Source organism: Leucopleurus acutus (genome assembly GCF_964270905.1).
Source record: "Leucopleurus acutus genome assembly, chromosome: 6".
In the NCBI taxonomy this organism is placed as follows: Eukaryota; Metazoa; Chordata; class Mammalia; order Artiodactyla; family Delphinidae; genus Leucopleurus; species Leucopleurus acutus.
This window is the reverse complement of record NC_139149.1, coordinates 63,512,306-63,535,508: the sequence shown is the minus strand read 5'-3', so window position 1 is coordinate 63,535,508 and position 23,203 is coordinate 63,512,306. Positions and strand designations below refer to the sequence as shown.

At 40.9% G+C, this 23,203-nt stretch overlaps 1 protein-coding gene across 1 annotated transcript in view; it reads left to right on the top strand.

Moving 5' to 3' along the window:
- PDE11A (phosphodiesterase 11A) overlaps positions 1-22,941 on the top strand; it is a gene marked incomplete at its 3' end in the record, with an annotated part of 409,287 nt that extends 386,346 nt beyond the window's left edge. Inside the window, exon 20 of the mRNA XM_082841569.1 lies at positions 22,783-22,941. Coding sequence (XP_082697695.1) covers positions 22,783-22,941 — 159 coding nt within the window. The remainder of the gene's footprint in view (positions 1-22,782) is intronic.
- Between the last annotated feature and the right edge of the window lie 262 nt (positions 22,942-23,203).

Here is a 23,203-nt window from a genome sequence, read left to right as displayed (position 1 = left end):
CTCCCACCCTCACTCCTCTGGTGTCTCTGAATAAGGTGGGTCCCCATGTGTAAGGCACATCACTGTTGTGTCAGGTATACCTTGCTTTGCTAAATTGACCTTGACCACCCATGTTGAGTTATTTTTTAACATTATTCATTTTGCTGTGCACACTTAGGCCATAAATGAGATGAATTCTTGAAATTAATAAATTCCTTTTACTGTGGGTAAAGCTTAGGAGGATGAAGACATGTATTTGTGGGGCTGATAAATTTTTGGTATTAGTCTGAAAAGCTACTTTGGAATGAACCCAACTCCACACACCCTTCCTATGTGATTAGTTACAGTAAATGCTGGAAAGGACTCTTGTGTGCTTTTCCATGTTAATTTAAGTGTTTCATTACTGGTTCACAATCATTTGGGCTTACCTTTATACTTCCCATTAAATACTTTGAAATCTTCAGGTTAAAAAGGAAGTTACTTGAATTTCAAATGAAAATAGCAGCTTCCAGAATTTAAGGAGTAATATTAACCCATCATACTATCATTCCTGATTTTTCACATCTGTTTTACTTTACTCCCTATCTGTGACATTAGATACACCTGCTATTTTTATCCACAGGAAATTGACATATAGAAAGCTTAAGTGACACTCCCACCAAATTCGCTTTGTCCTACTCATCTGTGGCCTTGGTTTTGATGTAATGGCCTTTCTACTGCCTCACTTCACCTCTGCTGGATATCGTCCCACAATCTTTTCTTATTTAACTGGGAAAAGTCATGGCATTTAAAGAGGAATGCGGAAGGAGCTGTTTATAAAAGTTCATATTCATACCTGCTGCTGGATCTTCTCAGTGAACAAAGCATGAAAATCATGCTCTTTTTTAAAATTCCTTATCATCACTTATTTTTTTATCTCATGGATTTCATTTATAAATTCTTTATAATGCTTTATAATTTATATATATATATATATATATAAAATATATAATTTTGAAACCAACATTTCAAAAAGCCCTCAGACTGAAACGTGACTTTAAGTATGCCCCTTGAGAGTCCTCATTTTGTCCCATCTCAAGCAGTTGGATGTTTTTTATTATTTAACTGTGAGAGTTAATGTGAGATTATTTAATCTCACATTAACTGTTGATGCTCCAGAAAGGTAATGGAATCCCTCAGTGGGCAGGAATCACCATGAGTACGAAGACACAAAATCTTGAGGAAATGACTCACGAAGCAAGGAAGGTCCCTGCTATGACACTGGTCAAATGTCACAATGTCTGCAGGAACTCAGGTTGTTGCTGAGAGGTCAGTTTGGGGTTTTTAATGTGAAAGTGCAGTGATAAGGAGTCTGAGAGGATAGAGGCAAACGGGAAGGTATGCAGATGGCATGAATCCCAGACTGTGAGAGACAACATAGTCTGCGTTACGGAACAGAAGAATCCAACGTGGCTTTGCTGAGTCAGTCTGGGCAGAGGGCAAAAGGATACAGAACAGTAGCTATGAGACCAAGAGATGTCATTGTAATGGCCAGGGCCCTGCTGACCCCAAGGTGGGGCAGGTTTGGGTGGCAAGAAGCCTCATGTAGAGCCCGAAGCAAAATGACACGTACATCACGATGAGGACCCCCCCTTGCAGGAGGAGCAGTGTGGAGAGATGCGGTCCAGCAAAGGCAGAGGCCAAACAAAGGCACTGTGTGCCTGAGGCTTCTGGGCGCAGCCTGGGACAGGACGGGGCTTGTGGAGGCGAGGGCGGAGGGGCAGCTGGTCAGTAGATGCAGATATGGTTTTAGTGCAGCTTTTTGACTTCTTTGACTTTCACTGGGTAAATCGGTTTCACTTCATGGTTTTGAGAGGGTTGTGCTTGGTCAAAGTAGATCAAGCTCTTTCCACTTTCGCTCCAGTTTGCTGAGCTTTGTCTCTGCTCCAAGCAAAGGGTAGATTAACAATACTCTCTGGTACCTGAAGGGCTGTTTATAGGTGGAAACCCACAAAAAGTACACCGGTACATTTTGGATGCCCATTACACTTAAAATCAAAACTCTTACCTCTGGGACAACTTCAATTTCCAATCTGTGTCTGTGTTGAGGAAAAACAAGGAGAACCCCCCAAACCCCTGAAATCTATTCAATAAGTTTCCTAAGCAATCTAGCAATTGACTGAAAGTGACTGGCAGAAAATATATAGATATATCTGATAAAGTAATGGGTAGGGAAAGAACATTCAGAGAACAGTCCCAGACCCATGGATGATTCTATAGTAGGGAGATGTGACATGCTTATATACATATGTTTATATGTGAGTATAAAATTCTCCAGAACTTGCTCATCTTTTTAAGCTTATGATTCCAAACTTTTCCTTAAAAAAAAAAATAGAAAATTGTCCTGACAGGCAGAAGTCATGATTTATCTGTGACAGCATTTAAATCAGGAAACATATAGGAAGCCAAGAGTGGGCAGGGAACCATCAAAGCGTGTTCCCCCAAGAGAAGACTAAAACCCTAGTTAGTTAGCTCTGTCCTAGCAGGGTATCTCCGAGGAATACATTGACATCTGATTCCTGTGCTTTCTGCTGTCTTTGCACCCCGCTGGGGATCCATTAGCTTGCTGCTCAACATTTTTGGAGGAATAAAAAACAAAAAGAAAGGAAAAAAAAAACCAAAAAAAAACAGGCACTATCAAACTTTGAAGTCACTGCTGCACCAGCCTTAGGGATAAACAGAATACCTGATGTGGCAGCGTCACACTGAGCCTCTCTTTGCAATAGTGGGCAAAGTTTTTGCCCTTTATTTTCATTCTCAACTCAAACCTCAGTGTACCTAGAATTTCAATGATACACTGTAAATCATTATAAATCTTCTGTTTGTTAAGGATTGAGAGATCTAATTTTTATTATGAACATAATCAGATTTTCAGCTCATCTCAAACTGGCTCTTGATTTTGGAGTGTTTGACAGATAATGAAAACGGCTTGACCTGGACAGGATCTAGCTGGAATAATTCCCTCTCTCCATTAAAAGAAGAGTTAGGCAGGAGTGTTGTCTCTTTATAAAAATGTCATGGGGTTTCTGCAACAGGCAGGGCTTCTGAAGTTATGATAACAGTGATTTTTGACTTTTTTTCTGCCTTCAGCTGTAATGGTTGTTTTGGAAAATGCATTCCACCTGATGCAGTTATTAGTATGCTCTCTGGGGACTTCCCCAGCGGTCCAGTGGTTAAGACTTCGCCTTCCAATGCAGGGGTTGTGGGTTTGATCCCTAGTCGGGGAGCTAAGATCCCACATGCCTTGTGGCCAAAAAACCAAAACATAAAACAGAAGAACAAATTCAATTAAGACTTAAAAAAATTTTTTTAATATGCTCTCTGAAAAGAAGGGAGGAAAAAAATCTTTAAAATATAGTTGAAGTTGTAGAAACTGGGAGTTAGAATTGATAAACTGGAAAAGAGGAAGTAAGGTGCTACTCCAAGACAATTTTTCTGGACACCAATAAAAGTACTTCAAAAACAACTCAATGTTCCCCAGATGGCTCGTGCCTTGTGTTCAGTTTTTTTCAAAAAAGAAAAAGTAGTGAGCTACAGAGTGACTAGTTAGAATATAACATCATCTCCTCTTAAAAACCTACAAGGAATGGAATGTGGTTAGAGAGGGAAACAATTTCATCCCATACTGTTTCTAGCTGGGAACCACCGCTTGCCTGGGGGAGGAAAGCCTACTGAGCTAATGGGTGGGAAGCCACTGGCATCACGATTCAAGCAGAACGAAAATACATTGGCTTAATATTTTCAAATTATTGTCCTTGTTACATATGCTATATCCAAATCTGAGTGCTGATAGGAAAACCTGTTCAAAATTTTCTATGTACTATTAGTCAAGTACAAATGGAAGAGAAATATAAACATTCAAAAGTGTCAGTTTTATGTAGTTTATACCCTGTCTTCCAAACTTTTGCCAAAATGATCTTCCTTTTTAAAAAAATATCAGATCATGGTATCCTCCTGCTTAAAAACCTCAGGTTACTACCACAATCTGTAAGATACCTTCCAGATTCCTGGGGTTAGCCCTCTCATTCTGAGGCTCCCTGCCTCTTGGCCTCATCTCCTGTTACCCACGCACCATTTGCCCCAAAGCACAGGACTCACGAACGCTTTTGTCCATTTTGCCTTTGCTTATACCTCCCTCCCTCTTCTTTCTGCCTGGAAGAGGACAGCTCAAACTGTCACCTCCTCTGTAAAACCTTTACTCCTCCTCAGCATTTCCACTCTATCACTTCATAACCACACGCAGCACTCTGTGTTGTGGTCATCTTTCTGTCTGTCTTTTCTGTCTTTCTTCCCTGTTAGACTAGTTTCTTGGGACCATCATATTCTTGGTACCCAGAATGGTGCCTAAGTATATTCAAACCGCTGTTTGTTGAATAAATGAGTGAAGAAACAGAAGAGTGAACGATGAGACACAGGACGCAGAATTAATAAGCAGTGGAATGTACGAAGTAGGGTTATAATGTCATTTTAAATTATCATCTGTAAATATATAAAACCTTTCATCAGAGTGTGCACTGTTATATTACTGCCCATAATCTGAAGTATATGGCCTATGATGTCTTCTTAGAAAGTGGTTTAGTTCTCATCATGGTTGAATTGGTCCTTAATTCTAGCATAAAAAGACCAGTTTATAGCCATGAATTTTTCAGGGCTTTGACTTTTTCAGCTAGGAAATACATGAAATTTTCTTTTTTCCAGCATTGGCAGAAAATATAGTCTTCTCATTATTTTAGTATTCAAGTTGATAGGGAGAGCTAGCACATATACACAGATTTCAAGAAATATTATATATTATCTAAAACACTAACTTACCATGATTAAAATATAATTGTTTGACTTAGAAGACTTTTCAGATCCTTTAGTGCCTAACAGTTATCAATACAAACACGAAATAACAATGTGCTCTGTAGGGTGAAGTGCTGAATAGCCCAGAGGGCTCATTAAGAGAAGAACATTAAAGTTCATGTCGCTTTCTGCATCAAGCATGGTATGTGGCTGGTGAAGGCATTTCACACCCTTGGCTACATCTCAGAGTTCTTCCTGAATACCTGACATGCCAGGCTGTTTGATTTAGAGAAAGTTTTCCACCTCCAAAAAATGAGTTTGACTTGATAAAGCAACCAGCTCTGTATACATTTTCTTGTAAATAAAATGGACTTTGGTTTATTTCACGCAGTTTTTAAAAACCTGTTCTTTATACAGTAGGACTTAATTTCTATTCATATGCATTTTATGAGCTCAAAACTGCCATCATGAATCTATATTAAAACGCTGGAATCAGGTAAAAAAAAAGTTACAATATACTCCCTAATAAGGCTTTTTTTTGGGGGTGGGGGGCGCGTTGGTTCTTCGTTGCTGCACGCGGGCTTTCTCTAGTTGTGGCGAGCCGGGTCTACTCTTTCGTTGTGCTGTGCTGGCTTCTCTTTGCGGTGGCTTCTCTTGTTGTGGAGCACAGGCTCTAGGCACGCAGGCTTCAGTAGATGCATCATGCGGGCTCAGTAGTTGTAGCACATGGGCTTCAGTAGTTGTGGCTCACGGGCTCTAGTGCACAGGCTCAGTAGTTGTGGCGCATGGGCTTAGTTGCTCTGCGGCATGTGGGATCTTCCCGGACCAGGGCTCGAACCTGTGTCCCCTGCATCGGCAGGCAGATTCTTAACCACTGCGCCACCAGGGACGTCCCCTAATAAGGCTTTTGAGGGTAGAATTTAAGATAAGATCTACTTCTCCCTATCCAGCTGACCAACATAAATAACTCTTTTTAAAAGTGTTTATGCTTTGAAATCACGAAGCTAAAAATCACTTAACTGCAAGTCCATACAAGGCTTGGAATGTCGTCTTTACTTAAGTTACTTTCCAGTTCCTCAAGAAAGCGTATTTTAAACGTGGATTTACGTCTTCTTCATGGCCCTCTCTTCTGTGACATTTTTCACTAGGAAATGAATCAAGTCCTCTTTTAAAGACTGTGTTTTGCATTCTAAGTGCCTCTCCAAAATCTCTGAAATTTAAAGTTCATTTGAAGGGTCAGCATTATTTTTGCTGCTGGGAAGTGAGGCATGAGATAAACATAAAGCATTCTCATTACGCTATTGCCAACAGAATCCTCTGTATTATTCAAAATGTCTCCTAAGAGAATTCAAGGAGGCAATATCTGGATCCTCCGCTCTCACTATTCTTATATTTCGTTATCAGAGCCGCAGCCGTAAAAATATTAAATAAATCACTCAAGGCACATTGCCCCATCTTAGCGAGCAGATGTGCTCAGAGGGAGCCAGGCTCTCAACCTCATGTACAATGAACATGGCAGCCCAGCTGTTGAGTCTGGTAGCCAGAGTCTAAAACGAAGTTAAAGACTTCTATCTGACTGAGTTTTTGGAAAAGAAGTTCAGTATTAAAGCCCATAAGAATACAAAGGTATCCTTATGCATACTTTTTCAATAAGCAGACATTTATTGAATACTGACTATAGAGGCCACTGGATAGGGCTTAAATTTTAAAGTTTACAAAGCGCTTTTACATACACAATGTAATTTTACCCTAACTCTGTGAAGGAAGAAAATACTTCATTCTGAATCCTATAATGTCTAATAGTCTAAGTTTTATAAATGAGGAAACTGAAACCTACAGAAGCTAATGGACTTAACCAGAGTGAAGCAGTTAATACACAGCAGAGCCAGAATTTCGAAGCCAAGTCTTCTCAGCCTTACTTTGCTGCTTTTTCCCACTGCACTGCCCTGAGGAAGTGAAAGGCCATTCCATTAGTCTGGCAGTGCTCTACCTCTTTAAACCTCCCATTTACAAAGTAAAACTCTGAATTCTTCAGAGGGGAGGATACAGGGATCTGAGTAGAGATTCCAGGGAGAGTAATTGCTAGAGCACTGAATGGGCTACTGTAGGTTCTGTTCAACTGGTTACCAGAGAAATACTTTCTCAGAAAGACCTTATGTCAAATTGTCCTTGACCAAACACTTTCACCTGTAACTGAGTTGATGTTGCCAATAAAAGATGGTGGATTGACCTCCATAATTTATTCCACATCCTTCTGAGAATTCCATTCATAAAATAATATAGGAATTTTTTAAAGATATAAGCTTTCTTACGAAATGGGAAGAGGCTGGAAGAATTTTAAGGAGCATGATAGAAAAAGCCTACAATGCCTTGAACAGTTTGTAAGTAAGGGTATTAACAACGTGCGACTGAGGTCCGGGAAGGAAATGAGGAGTACAGGAGAGAAAACATACATGGCCTCAGAGCACACCTAAATCGTCAAGAGCAGACTGTGGGCAGAAGGAAGGACTCACATTCTCTTTTTCCTGTGATGCCCCTTCATACTGTTGTCCACATGCAAACACATTTTCATCCAGGTACACCAGTGTATTCTGCTTTGGCCACTTAAGATAAAGTTCAAAACATGCTTCCACATCCTTAACATAATTTTCATATTGTCCTTTGAAATAGCAGCCTAGTATTCCAAACAGTGACTTGTCATAATTTATTCAGTCATTGCCTACTTTTTTTGGTTGTTTTGTTGTTGTTTTTGCTAAGTGACATAATTCTAAAATGAGTACCTTTGTTCAATATTTTATTGATTATTTAATGCTATTAAGTGTGATTAGAAATAATAACGTTGCATTTCTTTAAAAAAAAGATATAAACTCTCAAGGACAACAGAATGTGAGAGGGCATAAGATATCCTCAAATACTGGAGGCTGGAAAGGAAGTTATGTCCCAGGATGTCTGCAGAAGGGGACATCAACAGGTAGAGAGCTTATCTGTCTTTCAGAAGGAACAGGTTCAGGACTTTAAGGGTCCAAGTTCCGCCAAGAGGGGGTCTATTAATTTCCTACAGCTGCCTAGCAAAATACAAGAAACTGGGTGGCTTAAAACAACAGAAATCTATTCTCTCACAGTTCTGGAGACCAGAAGTCAGAAATCAGGGTGTCAGAAGAGCTGGTTCTTTCTGGAAGCTCTGCGAGAGAATCCATTCCACGCCTCTCTCCTGGTTTCTGGTGGTTGCCAGGAGCCCCTGGCGTTCCTTGGCATGTAGCTGAATCCCTCCAATCTCCACCTCTGTCTTCACATGACATTCTGCCCTGTGTCTCTGTGTTCCTGTGTCTTCACATGGCCTTCTTTTATAAGGAGACCAGCCTTTGGATTTAGCTCCATATGCTCAGCTTTCTTTTCACGGTGATCACCCCTGGCTTGAAGGCTTGAATGAAAATAACTCCACTCTGCTGCTTTTTTAACACCTTTGGCCTTACAAAGTGACTTTCTTCTTGGAGCAAGTAGAATTGATGATAGTTAATATCAGCCTTTCCAAGAGTCTGAAACAAGGGAGATAGAGTATGTGGAAATGCTTCGGGAAAAGTAAACATTACATGCTAAAGCCCTCCATACATGTGAGCCGTTATTCTTATTATCACCATTAATATCATCTCTAAGCTTCAATAGCCTCTGTTGGAAGTTTGGATAGTAAATAGCCAAACTGCTGGTCTCACTAAGGTGTAGTGCGTCTATAACAACATTTCCTGAGCACTTCTTATGTGCCAGGCACCAGACTGACTTTCCAAGCATTATCTGATTTAATTCTCTTAGCAATATCAAGTTAGATACTACTATCATCCCCCTTTTCAGATGTGAAAACTGAAGCTATAGAGTTTCTGTAATTTGCCCAAAAATACACAGATATTAAGTGACAGAGCTTTGATTTTTTTTTTTCTGCCTTCAAATCTGGGCTTCTAACCGATAGGACCTTACTGCCACCTGAGATGATGTGTGAGCAGGCATTAATGTTATACAAACCTCAGGTCCTTATCAGGTCCCCTGAAACAGAAGCAACACGCTGTTGTAATACTAGAATGTTCATCTAACAGTGAGCTTGCAGATCATCTGTAGATGAGGGAAGTGAAACCTTGAAAGGTCACCCGTGACCCGGCTTGACGGTGGCAAAGCTAGGTTTAGAAACCAAGACTTTTGACCTCCAGTGTAGGGTTTGTCCCAAGATACTCTGCCACGAACATATTGAAGCATATTGTCTCCAAGTGTTCAAAGCTATCCCGAGGGGACAGAGTTTAAAAAGGAAATCTATCTGAGTAGTGATGCAGATTTCAAACACACAAAAAGCAGATGGAAGCAGGGAGTTTGCTTTGAAGGACAGCATGGTGAACCAAGATGCCTCTAAGAACAGGGGAAATGGAATGAAAAGTCAGCAAACAAGGTAGAAAAGACAGCCCTGAGAGGGCCTGAGAAACTGAACAGAAAATCTGAAGGAAGATAAATGGATAATTTAACAGCCATTCAGTTTTTAAGAAAGACAAAGACCAAGCTACATTGCATCAGAAAAGGCCTAGAAATGATGATGAATGGGGCCCTTCAAATGAGTGGTGAACACAACAGAATCACAGTCGCCTGCACGATTCCCAGCTGAGGGCAAATTTGAGGAACTAAATAAGGATATGAGACTGATACGGATTGAAGAGTTTTTCAAAATCTGTTTAATGTCCAGGCAGGGGACATTGATCGCTTTTCAGAGGAAATGTTTAGGATCAATGAGGTAGTCGGCCCTTATTGGAACGTGGATGTAGGGAGAGGATTTACACACAACATTAGCACAGCGTGCATTAAGGTACTGAGATAATTTTTGAATCATGGTGGCAAAGCACTATATTATTTTGATCTTTATGAAATAATTATTTATCTTTTTTATCCTTGTACTCGTAAGCTTTCTTTATTAACAATGAAATGACTTGCTATTGAGTAATTCTAACACATGATCAAAAGTTGCTAGTTCCTTTATCAGTTCATGTTACACTTTTAAGTAGAATATTTTATTGTTAAATAGTTTATACATGCCCAGTGAACAGAATTGAAAAGGTCCAAAAGGCACAAAAGTATTAGAGAAAAGTGGTCCTCCCTCACACTCCTGTCCCCAGGTCACCCAGGTCCTCTCCCTCAGGGCAACCACTATTAAGCAATTTCATCCAAAAACAGTCTATACAAAAGCAGAAATAGTGTTTTTGGCTTTTTCTTTTATTGAGATATAGTTGGTGTGTAATACATATATGGATGTATACATATACATGTATGTGTGTGTATATATGCACATATACACATATATGAACAGTGTCTATCCTGCTCCATACCTTGTTTTCTTACACTTAATATATTTTTGAGGTCACTCCTTTTCAGTGTCCATATAGCAGCTATCACATTCGTTTTGATGGCTGCAGAGTATTAGATCTTAAAGATGTAGAATAAATTATTTAATCAATAATTAATTAGTTATGAACACTGATGTTGTTTCTAATAATTTGCTATTATAAACAAAGTGGAATAAACATATTTGTAAATGCATCATCTTCATACTTTATTTGTAGGACAAACACCTGGAAGTGGAATTAGTGGGCATTTGGCATATGGGCATTTGAAATTTTGATGGGTATTGCCAACTTTCTCTCTGTGGAGTCTGAACCAATTTATATTTCTGCCAGCAATGGCTGAGGTGCCTCTCCTTCTACACTCTTACCAAGACAATGTGTTATCAGACTTCTTGAATTTTGCCAATATGATGGTGCAAAATCTATCTCATGGTAGTTTTAGTTTGTATTTTCCATATAATAAATGAGTCTGATCATGTTTTTAGTACAGATTTATTTACTTAGGAGCCATTTGTATTTTTTTCTGTAAACTCTCCATATTTTTGCCCATTTTTCTATTGGGCTGGTGGTCTTTTCTTATTGATTTGTAGGAGCTCACTGTATATTAAAGAAACAGACCTCTATCTGTAGCAAAAGTGGCAAATATTTTTCCCAGATTGTCATGTATCTTTTCACTTTGTTTATGCTATACAGAAATACATTGATTTTATGTAGTCAAATTCATCTTTTTTTTATGGCTTCTGGATTTTATGTCATACAGATCATGACTTTCCCATTACAAAATTATAAAAAATTTTAAATTCTCAGAACTTCTTTTAGTATTTTATGGCTTCATTTTTTTATATTTATATCTGTGACTCATCTGGTTTTGCTTTATTTGATTGAATGTTAAGTGTGAGGTCAGATTCCAACTTTAGTTTTTTGTTAGCTACCCAGTTGTCCCATAAGTTTTTGAGTAATCATTTTCCTTATGATTTAAAAGGTCACCTTCATCATATACCAAATTCCCTTAAATTTAATTCTATTTTTACTCTTTCTATTCTGTTGAATTACTCTGTCTGCCTAATCACACTCTTTTAATTAGTATTGCTTTATATTTTAATGATAAGCCTAGTTTCACCTTCCCCATTACTCTTTCAGTATTTTCTAGGTATTCTTGTTTATTTTTCCATATAAGCTTTAGAATTTAGTTCAAACACAAATCTAGTTTGTCTTCTTATTGGGATGCTTATTTAATCTTAAATGATCAATATCTGAAAGTTAAATTAACGTAAAACTTCCCAACATTGAAAAGAAGAAAAACGTCACCTATTAGGAAGTTTTTGTTCATAAAATTCTAATGTTCCCTTCCTTAAACGATACTTCAAAAATTTAATTAAAAAAAACACTCAGAGTATTGGTCCTGTTGTCCCCACACATACAAACTTTTCCCATATCTTAGTCTGTGGGAGAGTTAGCAATGCAATAAAGCCACAATAACATACCTTCCTTCAGCTCTTAAAGGTGACCCTTTCTTTGGACAAAAGGCCAGCGAATGATACACCCAGTGGTATGTGTAAAATACCCCTTTCTTTGTCTTCCTATTCTTTCTCCCCAAAATCTTTATTATGTTGTAAAATTAAGAAAAAGTAGGTTATCTTACCATATGGAGAGAGACCAGTAAAATAATAGAGGATTTTTGTCCCCAGGGATGTTCACCTAAAGACAAAACATCTCTCATGGATTCTTTGGGTCTGGTTCGCTGTCGATCTGGGGCACTGGGATGCACAGACTTTGGTGGTTCCCTCTCTGTCTCAAATCTGAGCCCTGTTTGGTGCTGGCATGAGGACCACCTTTAAACTCTCACAAGAAATGCTCAGGCATCATCAGATTTGCATGGCACTCCCTAAGCAGTTCATTAGTACAAATATCAGCTAAAAAATAGCAGGGCAAATGATAATAGGGTATTCTAGAATCCATTCTAGGAGGTACCATGGTAGCTTACTGAGAACACCATTCACACTAAGGGCAAGGGATTCCACGTTTGTAAAACCCTCTCCCACACAGGCATCCTAGCCATTATGCTTGGAGAACCCTAGGGCTCAAGGCATGTGAGAAGTATACAAAAATATATATAGTAAACGAATGCTTGCACCTCAAAAAATAAATTTTTAAAATGGTTCTTTTTACACATTGAACTTTGCAAAAACAATAGATTATATATATACATATATATGTGTGTATATATATGTATATAAAATCTCAAGTGGCATATAGTTTCACCAGAAAACATTACAGTGTATGGAGAGGTGGATTGTTACCATGTGGCTGTGTTTTACTTACATGTTCCAACCACCTCTTACATGAAGCCCCATTCATCAAAGGCTGTGGCTTCTGGGTCAGCAGCTATTCCTTCCAAGTCAGATGTTGGCTACACAGTGAACATGATTGATTAGCTACCAGTGTGCTCTGAAAACCCGACCAACAGGATAATCTAGGACAGAATCCTAGAGGGGCTCATTATAATAGAAGAAGCCGTCTCCTGGCTCCCGTGTACAGGAGCCATCTTTAGGCCTGCCGTGATTTACCACTTAAAACTTTTATTTTCCCAGGGTAGGCTTGAAAAGAGCCTACCTTGAAAAAAGCTGGCGTGAGGCTGCCTCCCTCCTGTGAATTTGTCCTGAAGCAGTGCCGAGGACACTAGAACCGAAAAGTTGCTCCAGTGTCCGGACACTGTAGTCAAGTGTGAGACACGTGTCATCACCAACATCCCACTGAGATCCCTCATGGGAAGACACCAGGGGCTTTGTCCTCAGGCAGGCCTGAACTGACATTCCAGCTCTGCTGTATACTTACCCATGTAAACTTTGGCCTTTTTAAGTTGATTTCCGCAATCTCAGGTTCCTTATCTGTCACAACAGGGTCAACAATACCAATCTCTCCGCATTGTTGTGAGGTTTAATGAGCTCCCATCCGGATAGGCCCCAGGATGGCACGCGGAACACTGGACACATTCAGTACTCAGTAGTTATTAGTTCATTTTGGCAAGGTGTGTTTTACTCTCTCTCACCGAGAGCGAGTGGGTGGCCTTCAGAGCAGACTCGGCCGGACATGTCTCATTCAGTTGAACACTGTTTATAACGTGTAACATATCCAGTTTGCCAAAGGCCCCACCATTCCCAACTGTATCATGCAGCCTATTTCATTCATCAACTTTACTGGCCTGGCCCGGTGGACATTGTATTTAAAACTCTTGCCCTGTATTATGGAAATAACAATGCCATTAATCCAAGGAGATTAAAATTCCTGCCTCATTAATTCCTAATGTTAATCTCATTTGTAAATATCATTTTCCACAAAGGAATCCCTTGAGCATGTAAATAAAATAAGCGGAAACAAGAAACTTGAGAGATTAGGAAGGAAATGGAAAGGGAAAGAAAAGAGGGAGAGAAAATTTCAATAAAGCATATTCACTTTTACAGTCCCTATTAATCTGCTTCAAACCTAGGAAAGAAAATGATGTCTTTCTTTCTAAGTTATTAGTAGTACTGTAATTAGCTTTCAGGAGATTAGAATTGATGCTACAACCATCAGTGTTACAGCTTGGCTAGACTATGCCCTTAGGATTCCGATTACAGATCTGAATCATTCTTACGTTGGATTCTAATGAGCTTGCTTGCCCTCCTCATACTAAGTATTACCTCTGTGGCTTTATCATCTTTACTACTAATTTGGGTAACTCTCTCACACTATTTAGATTTTAAGCTCTCAAATATCACTAACAAAACAGAAAGATCTGACAATATTTTTTGGCATTTGCAAAAATCAGACATAGCCAACCTGTTACTGCTGAATAGATACTACAACTGTTACTGCTGTAACAGATCTGCAGAGTTAATATCACATATAGAAAAATAGTTTTCTCAACTGGAAAGAGACTCTCACCCGATGTGATAAATGTGGAGTGACACTGAGCTTCCACTAAGGAGAAAATAACAGCTAGTTGCTGTTTTTCCTTTCTGTCTGAGTTCACCTGGTCCTTAGGAAAAACGCAGGCTAAATTGATGCCGTCACCTGGGTCCTTTGAGTCCTCCTTATTGGAAGCCGAAATCCCGTAGGTCAGCTGACTTTGCCACCAGGGGGAGTTGGCATCCTCTGTTAGGGTCTTCTGAGTCACCATAGCATGGGCGGTTCAGACTCAGCAACCTTTAACACCTTTTAAAGAGTCTGTTTGGCAGACTCTGGGGGTTCAAGGAGAAGAGAGATAAGTGTTAGCTGGTCCGTGACTCTCATGAACTTGGGTAGAGAGGGCTGCCCGGTGAGTATTAGCAGCAACCTTTTATGCTGGGCAAGTTGAGACTCCCTTATGCCAGCCACCAGTTCAAAGTCTGGTGGGGGGTTTCAATCTCAAGTAATTCCTGGGGGTGACAGAGAACAATAAGGGACCATAGCAAAAGGCCCATGATTTGGAGCTCAGAAACTCCCTCAAATGAGTTTGAGCAGAAATGGGAATTTGTTGGCTCAAGCAACTGGGGAGCTTAGAGGTGCAGTTGACTGGGCAGCAAGTGGCCACATCCAGAGGATTCAAAGGATATCATAAGACAGACACCCCCTTTCCTCTGCCTCCTAGTTATGTTTTGGTTTCATTCTCAACCAAGCTTTCCTCACACATCCTGGCAGCTCTAAGGTCACATGTTCATTCTAGGTATTATCATACCAAAAGAAAGAAGAAAAAGAAAGCCTCACTTCCAATAGTTCTGGGGAAAACCTTGCGAGACCTCTGATTGCCTTAGCTTGAGCCACACCCACATCCACATCCCTACACCAGTCACTGGTGTTGGTCAGGACTGAATTATGCTCCTACTCAGAGCACATGGAGTGGATTGTTACCTGAGGAAGGGTAAAGGGACCTTATATAGCCTCTGCTGTCTACTGCAGTTCACTTATAATCCACTGCCAAAAAAAGTTAACTCACAACTACACGATGCAGGGGATCAATTTATTCAAGTATCAAGATGCCTAAATCCTTTGACACCTACACAGGTAGCCATAAAATAGAGACCTACAACCTGATAATCAACTCTCTCAATTAGGAATTGCATACGGCTACTAGTAACAGAGATCTGAAATCACAATAGCTTAAACAAAATAGAAATTTACTTATCTCTCTGATAAAAATAATCCAGAGAAGTCAGTTCTAGGTTGCTATGATGTGGCAGTTCCATAGCCATCAGAGACCCAGTCCCTGTTTATCTTTCCTTAGGACATGGCTGTCATACTCAAGGTTGCCTCATAGTCACAATATGGTCACTGTAGCTCCAGCCATCATGTTAATATTCCCGCAGCAAGAAGGAGATAGGGGCAAGGGCAAAAGGATGCACTTCCCAACTGAATTAACTCCCATTTAAGAGTCGTCTCAGAAGCTCTTCTTTCTGAATTCTGCTTGCACCTCCCTGGCCATTCCTAAGCTTAAGGGAGGTGGGAAGGCAACTAGCAGTCTCTGTTAGAGATACCACAGTCCTTGTGGGGTAAATGACTCCATCCCCAATGGGGCAGAAGTCATAAGCCTAGAACCTTTTAAACTCCATTGTGTTCTAGCCAGGGAAGAACCCAATAGAACACGGTGCCTGGCACAGGTACCTGTGTGACATATATAAACAATTATTACTAATTTTCCATCTTGATCAAGTTACATACTAAAGCTTTATTTTAAAGGTGTTATTTTTAATGTAAATGTCTAAAAACATTTATCCAAAGAAGTCTTGGCTCACTTCTGTGTTCACCATTATTGTTTGATTATTTGTTTTCCAAAGCAAGTTTTAAAAACTGCTGGAAGCCTCCTGTGGTAGTTAATACATTATCTTAAGTAATTTAATGCAAATTAATTTTTGCACAACCTTGGGTTTCGAAGGCCACTGAACTGGGGAGGGGAGGCGTGAGGTTTGGGGGAATCTGCTTGCTGCCTCCCATCTGGACCCACAGCCAGCTCCGTCTGCTCTCACATGTAGTAACTAACACTTCAGCTACTCCCCTGCCAAACACACCATGTGGAGTTTAGCTTATTTCCTTACTCAGAAAAATGTTAAGATGCATAGAAAGATGTGTATTTCAGGTTTACTAGAAGACTCAAAGGGATTATTTTAGCATTTCAAAATTCTGCTTTTGTACCATAACTCAGATTTTCCATTGGGCTTTATGGTTCTTTTCTTTTCTGTGTTATTTCTGGCTTTCATTCCCTTTTAATCCCACAATTCTCCTTTTCTGGTAGGTCTTACAACACATTCATATCATATAGGAGCCACCCAAAGGCTCAGGGTAGAGAGCAGCCAGCTCGGCTGTGTGATTTTGATTGACCAGGATGGCTACAATGAGAGTTGATTGGACAGGACCCAGGGGAGGAAGCAGGGAGCCCAGGTAGGAGCTGCAGGAGGTTAAGGCAGTGGAGAAGTGAGGTAGGGTGGTAGGAATGGCACTGGACTGACACACGGAGACAATTTGGAAGTAGGATTGAGAGGACTTGGTGATAGTTTGGATGCGGTGGAAGAGGCAGAGGTCATGGATGATCCATAGATTGCTGGGTTGGGCAGTTGGGTGGAGAGGTAATGCTTAGTTCCCTGAGGGAGTAAACCTGAGAGCAGAGGAGGGTTCGGAGGAAGGCGATGAGTTCAGTTCAGGACAATCAGTTCACTGGCTCTGACCTTTACGACACAATGGAAGAATAGAAGGTTGACAAGCCAATTGGGATTCTTAGCAACTACAGCATTGCAACGTGACATGTAAAATTCAGGAATATGTCAGACTCAATGATGAATAATCTTTACCTTTGGGAACCAAGAAGGATTAGCAGTTCAACAATTCACTAATTTAAAAGTTTGGGTTTGCTGCACAATTAGCCACTTCTCTCTGAAGTCACATAGCTTAAGTAGAAGCCTCCTTTGTTTCTTGGAGAGAGGTACTCTTTACACATGTGGCTGGCCAGTCTCGAGAATTCAAGAGACTTTCAGGAGCTGCCACCACTTGCATGCGTTCTTGCCCCTTCTGTTGATGGTCTGAGCAGAGATGACACCAGCTGGTCATGTCTTCAATTACTTTCCTTTTCAAAATACCAACGCCCAAGTCAGCTTCTGGACATTCTCACCCAGGAAGTTAAATAATCATGTTAGAAAAGCGATCACATCTTCATTACAGGGATATTGCCTCAAACAAGATATCTGAGAGGGGCTCCAAGTTTATTTTCATATTTTATCAAAAAATTGATATTTTAAAAATATTTTAATTTCTTTCTTCTCTGCCATGCATTGTATCTCTTAGTTTCTGATTATTTCTTTTGGGTAAGGTGGGGATGGAGGACAGCAGAAAATATAATTCTTATTGCCAACACTCTGGAAATACATGAGTCAACAATAGGAAGTAAAAACCATCTTCCCTCTTTGTCTTTTAAAAAAATAAATAACTAGCCAGCTCAGATAATTTCCTCAAAGTTTTTTAAAGGTATTAATGACATAGTTGGACATTTTCAGGGTTCAAGAAAATCTGGTTGTAATTTGGTGGTGTTCCTCTCTCCCCTCTGCAAGACTGTAGGTGCAGGGACTTTTTCTAAGAGCATGGCTTTCTCTGCTTATTCCCCTGTCCCACATCTGCCTCCATCTGTCCAGCAGTTGAGCTCCAAGAAGTGATTGTGGTCAACTAATAAGCACACATGGGGCCAGATGACAGCAGATGTGGATACTGACGGCAGTGGGAAAGCAAGAGTCACACTCCTAGCAGCTTAGCGAACTGATAAAAACAAGCTCTCAGCAATAATGGTAATAAGACAGAATACTATATTCATTTCCCAAGGGGCTCATTCTCAGGTTGCTTTTACCGCAGGATCTTGTAGCAGGTCAGAACGTACTGACCCCACTCGTCCTGGCCTTACCCCATCCTCCTGCCACTGCTCTGTGGGTGGAGTAGATGAGGGGTGCTGTTCCCAGAGATGACTGAGCTCAGAGCTAGAGATCCAAAGATACAGGCCTTGATTCCAGTCTCCCTTGGAGCTCATGGGCTAGTACCCAAGACAGAGTTGTTTAAAACGAATTATAGGGACTTCCACTGCTGGACCAGAGTAACAGGGGGAAAAGAAAACCACCAAAAAACAAAAACAAACAGAAAAATACATAAAACAACAGTTTTCAGACACTGGGCTACAGGCAACACAATACAGTGATTCTTGAGAAAGGGGAACAAATGAAATGGGCCCTCCAGGTGCCCCAGCTTACTCCCTGGGGAGGGTGTCCAGGCCACAGCACAGGGAGGGGAACCCAGGCAGAGCTCGATGGTCCCACTGAGACGAGGAGGCAGAGCCAGGAACCTGGGGAGGCCAAGGAGGTGAGAGTCCCCAGGGAAGAGCAGCAGAGAAGAGAGGGCTCCAGAGATCTGCAGAGGCCCCTTGAGTCTTCGGTGCTGTTCACCCCAGGCATGTGAGGAAACCACTGATGCTGGAGAGCACCAGCAAAAAGGAGAAGGCAGAGTAATCCTCAGAGCTCACCCAGGCGGGGGAGTAGTCCGTGGTCCCACTACCCAGAATTTTAGAGAAAAACCCTGAAATAGATGAAGTTCTGGGTACAGTTCTCAGAAGATTACTGTCTTGGTAGTGGGGCCAGACTAGCCCTAGACTAAAGCTGCTCTGGACCCACCTAGCAAAGCTTAAAGGCATGCCTCAAAAGGATCGAATTATTATTTCCAAGAAACCATCAAAACTGCATTCTCCAATAAAACTGAGAAACGTTTAAAGAAATTTAAAAAAAGAAAAGAAAATCAGGAACCCAACAACATAAAATTCATAATGTCTGATATCCAATCAAGAATTGCCAGGCATGCAAAGCAGCAAGAAATCTGACCCATAATGATGAGAAAAATCAAACAGTACAGACTAAGAAATGACACAGATCATAGAATTGATAAAGAAGGACACTAAGACATTTATTACATTTTATATGTTCAAGAGAGTAGAGGAAAGATTGGGCATGAAAAACAGAGTCATGGAAGATATAAAAAAAAGACACAAATCAAACTTCTAGAAATGAAAACTACAATTTTTAAGAGGAAAACTACACTAGATAGGATTCACAGCAGATTAAGCTCTGCAGAAGAAAAATTCAGTGGCAATAGCAATAGAAAATTGGAATTTGATCCCTCTCCTCTCTATATACTCCAGATACTAATTTCTACACAGTGTGATTAGTCTCACTCAAGCATTATCATAATAATGTTGTTCCACAAGGCTCTGCTTTCACTCCCTCTCTGAAAGAATCACTGCAAATGATGAGGGAATCAACGTAATTATACATATATACATTATATATATATATAAATATATTCTATGTATTTATGCTTACATAGGCATAAAATGTTTATTGAAGGATACCCAAGAAACTGGTAACATCAGTTGCCTCTAGGGAAGGAAACTAAGTCTCTGGGGCAGGGATGAAAGGAGATTTTAACACTATGTTTTGTACCCTTTGTATTCATTGGACTAGTGAATGTGTTACTTATTTAAAAAATAAATAAAATATGGAATAAACTGTACGTGCTGGTCACAAGTGGACTCAACAGTGGAGTGTGAAAGGAATGAAGAAGCAAGTGGCCCCTCAGCCACCTGGATGACTAGGTGCCCAGGGCTGTGTCCCCAAGTCAGGCAAGTATCCAGGGTCCTGTCTGTGATGGGCCAGGGTTGGGGAGCTGCAGTGAGCTTGGGAGTCTCAGTGATATCCATACACAGCCCAAGTTGGGTTTTGAGGTCAATAAATCAATCCTAACCTACACTTGGAGCAGCACATGAGTCATCAGCCTACTGCTCAGTAGATTTGAGTTTAAAGGGAGAGCACCCCCCCCAAAAAAAAGGGAGAGCGCCCCAAGGATTAGAACCATCAGGTCGATTACAGGGATATGGTTTTCAGCTCAGTATAAAGAACAACATTCTAAAATCAGAACAAAGAGTAAACTGACACCCCCAGCCAGGGAGGTAGTGAGTTCACTGCCTCCAGACGTGTTTAAACACTGAATGGTCACGCCACGGGGATGTCAAGGAAGGGACTCAGCATCCTGTGGTGGATGGTGCCACACACATAACCTTTAGAGTCCCTCTGTGTGTACAGGGAGAGTGGGCAGATGGGTGATGTGTCCCCTTTCTCTTTTGCTAAGAGTAGAGTTAGTCAAACGAGACAGAGACCAGTAGCATTTGCACAGAACTCATTGGGTGTCACTCGCTGATTGTTTGTAGGAATACCCATATCTTTCTAAATACTGGTAGCAATTCTCTTGCTGATGGTACATTGCACGTAATCACCGTAAACCTTGGAATTTAGGTTTGTGGGTAATCCCTTACCTTCCTAATATTCTAATAGCTCCATATTCTTCCAGCTAACTGCATTTATATAACAAATTTATAGTGTAAGAATAATTCTTCAAGATGAGATTCTTGCTACCTTTGCCTAGAACCAGCACCTGACTAGAGGAAAACAATATTCCAGTGTGGCAAGTCTGTGTTTAAGGAGAATATGAAATAAAAAGAAGGAATTCTGAGAAATAATGTACACCCCCCCCCAAATTTTTTTTATTCAACACAAAGAAAGGAAGACAGAGAACAAAGAGCTAGATAAAGGAAAGCAATCTGTTTGGGGCTAAGCCGAATAAACTTAAATAGTTTAAGGAATAAATTGGTGGAGTAATTCGAATCATGGGCAGGTGCTATGAACGTAATTTAGTAAACGCTCGGGAACCTGCCAAGGAAGAGAAAAATGTGTTGCTTTTGAGATCATTTCCCAGCAGCTTCATAAAAGAAAACTGATTACAGGAATTTAATAAGTAAAACAGAGCCAGAACTATAGTAATCAAATGAGTTTTTAATTACATTTCATGCAGAAAAAAATTCCAATTTGTGCTCCTGGGATTAAAAAATAAGTAAGTTCTAGAGAAATGCTTTTGTGGCAGGAAAATAACATAAACACTAATTTCCATAGGAATTATAGTAGTCAGTTTAATTAAAAGGCTTGATCAGAGCGAAGAGGAGCCAGTGCCAAACTATACTAAAAACCATGACATTCGTCCCCACCTCTTACACTATTGTCTAAATAAAACCACTGCATTAAGCAGAACACAGGCACCTGCATTTTTCTCATGGATGTAAAGGGGATTTTGATCACTGCCTGAGTTATTATGTTGCTGTGATTTATTATCATATGGCATAACAAATACATCTGGTTTCAAATTAGACGTTGTTGCTTGGTGTGATAAACATCGCTTATAAAAGCGAGAACATGCTGTGTTTAAGGGACAGGAGTGTGAGGGGACACTGCCACGGTGGAGCGCTCGCCGCTTAACAGGATCCCTGCGTATTTCTGGGCTTTCAAACCCCCGCTTACCTTACATCTAGTTACACTTCACTTGTATCCCTGAAACTCCCCAGAGCGGAGGGTTATTTGAGGGGATACTTCAGGTCCTCCTAACAGGTGGTTTGCAGTCATGCTTAGGGGATTATCCTCAACAGAAAGAACTATTATTCTTCCTGTTGGAGGACTTCGCTCTGGAGTACCCACTAACTATGGGTCCGGCTTGGAGAAGGCTTTTCAGGAGGTGTCCTGCAACCACGGTGGTTTAGTCACCGGTCACCTTTTGTTCCCCTTGTGATGAATGAGACACACCTGCAGGGTGTCTCCATGGGACTGGGAGTATAATCTCTGGCCACAGAACGCTGACCCAAGGCATTAAGCGGGACCATTTCCTTTCCAGGGGCTAAAGCCCCGCAGCCCCGTGATCCCTGTTTCATTCATTGCTTTGTTCCCCCAGAGGAGTGATCCACATTTTGTGAGGCTGAAAGTTTGTACCATTTGGGAGTTGGGGACCCGTTTTTAAAAATAACACAAAATTAAGTGCAAAAAAGAAATATTTAGAAGGGTCTCCTAAAAGTGAGGACCCTGAATCCTGAGCTTCCTTAGCCTTGTGGTCAGTCGGCCTCCAGCCCCACCCTACATTTCCTCTCCCTTCTCTCTCCTGCACCCCTCCATCTGTCCCTCCCTTCCACACCCCTTTTTCTTTTCTCTCGTGTCTATTTCCATGCATCTTCTCATGGTGATCTGTACATTTAGCACAGTCCCCAGATCCTGTGCTTTAAAAATGAGCTCCTCTCATCTCAGGATTTCACCTGGCCTTTCTCATTCACGTGAGTCCACCCAGAGTCATCTCTGGTGGAGCAAATGGTAGGTTTATTTTTGTAAAAATTTCAGTTCCTTATCTATTGAGATCTGGAGCCCTCCCTAGCAGGCAAAGATACACATACTAGTAGACCGTGTGAGCTGCATATTTTGTTTCTTGTTTGATGTGAACTTAAAACAGGATCATAATCAACTTGGCTGGCACCCCCTGGAGGAGTGCACAGACATCTATCTTATTTTTTTCATTTTCTATATAAGCTCTATTAATACAACACAGTGGTGCTAAGTGCATATTTACTTCTTATAAATAGCTCACGTTTACCAAAATAATCACTTTCATTTCTTACAGCCAGCTGTCATTCTCCTCACAGCAGAAACCTAGAAAATCATGGCAGTGACTCCGGTTCCTCTCTCCCCCACCTGCTTTTGTTATATTTTAGGCATTGGTGAAGGTCAATGTGAAACTGAAGCCGATGCTGGATTCAGTAGCTGCCAACAGAAGTAAGTGGGAAGAGCTGCACCAGAAAAGGCTGCTCATCTCTTCGGCTGCCTCTGCCCCCTCTGTCAATCTCATGGTGACAGGAGATGACAGAGACTAACCCTCCAGGTCAGCCGCAGCTGTGAAATGACTGCGTCCTCAAGAGCCAGCTTCGGTCCCACCACAGTATTCTTTTGTTCCTTTAAGCTCAAACAGACATAAAGTCTCAGGGTTGTGCTGGGAAGCATGCCTGGGCTTTCACCTTGCAGTGTGGTGCCAGCAGAAAGGACAGAGGAGGAGGTGGGGCGGGGAGCACATGCCCCAGGACGCTCACCTCTCCCTGATGAACACACATGGGCTGAGATGAAGGTTCTGGGCAGCGG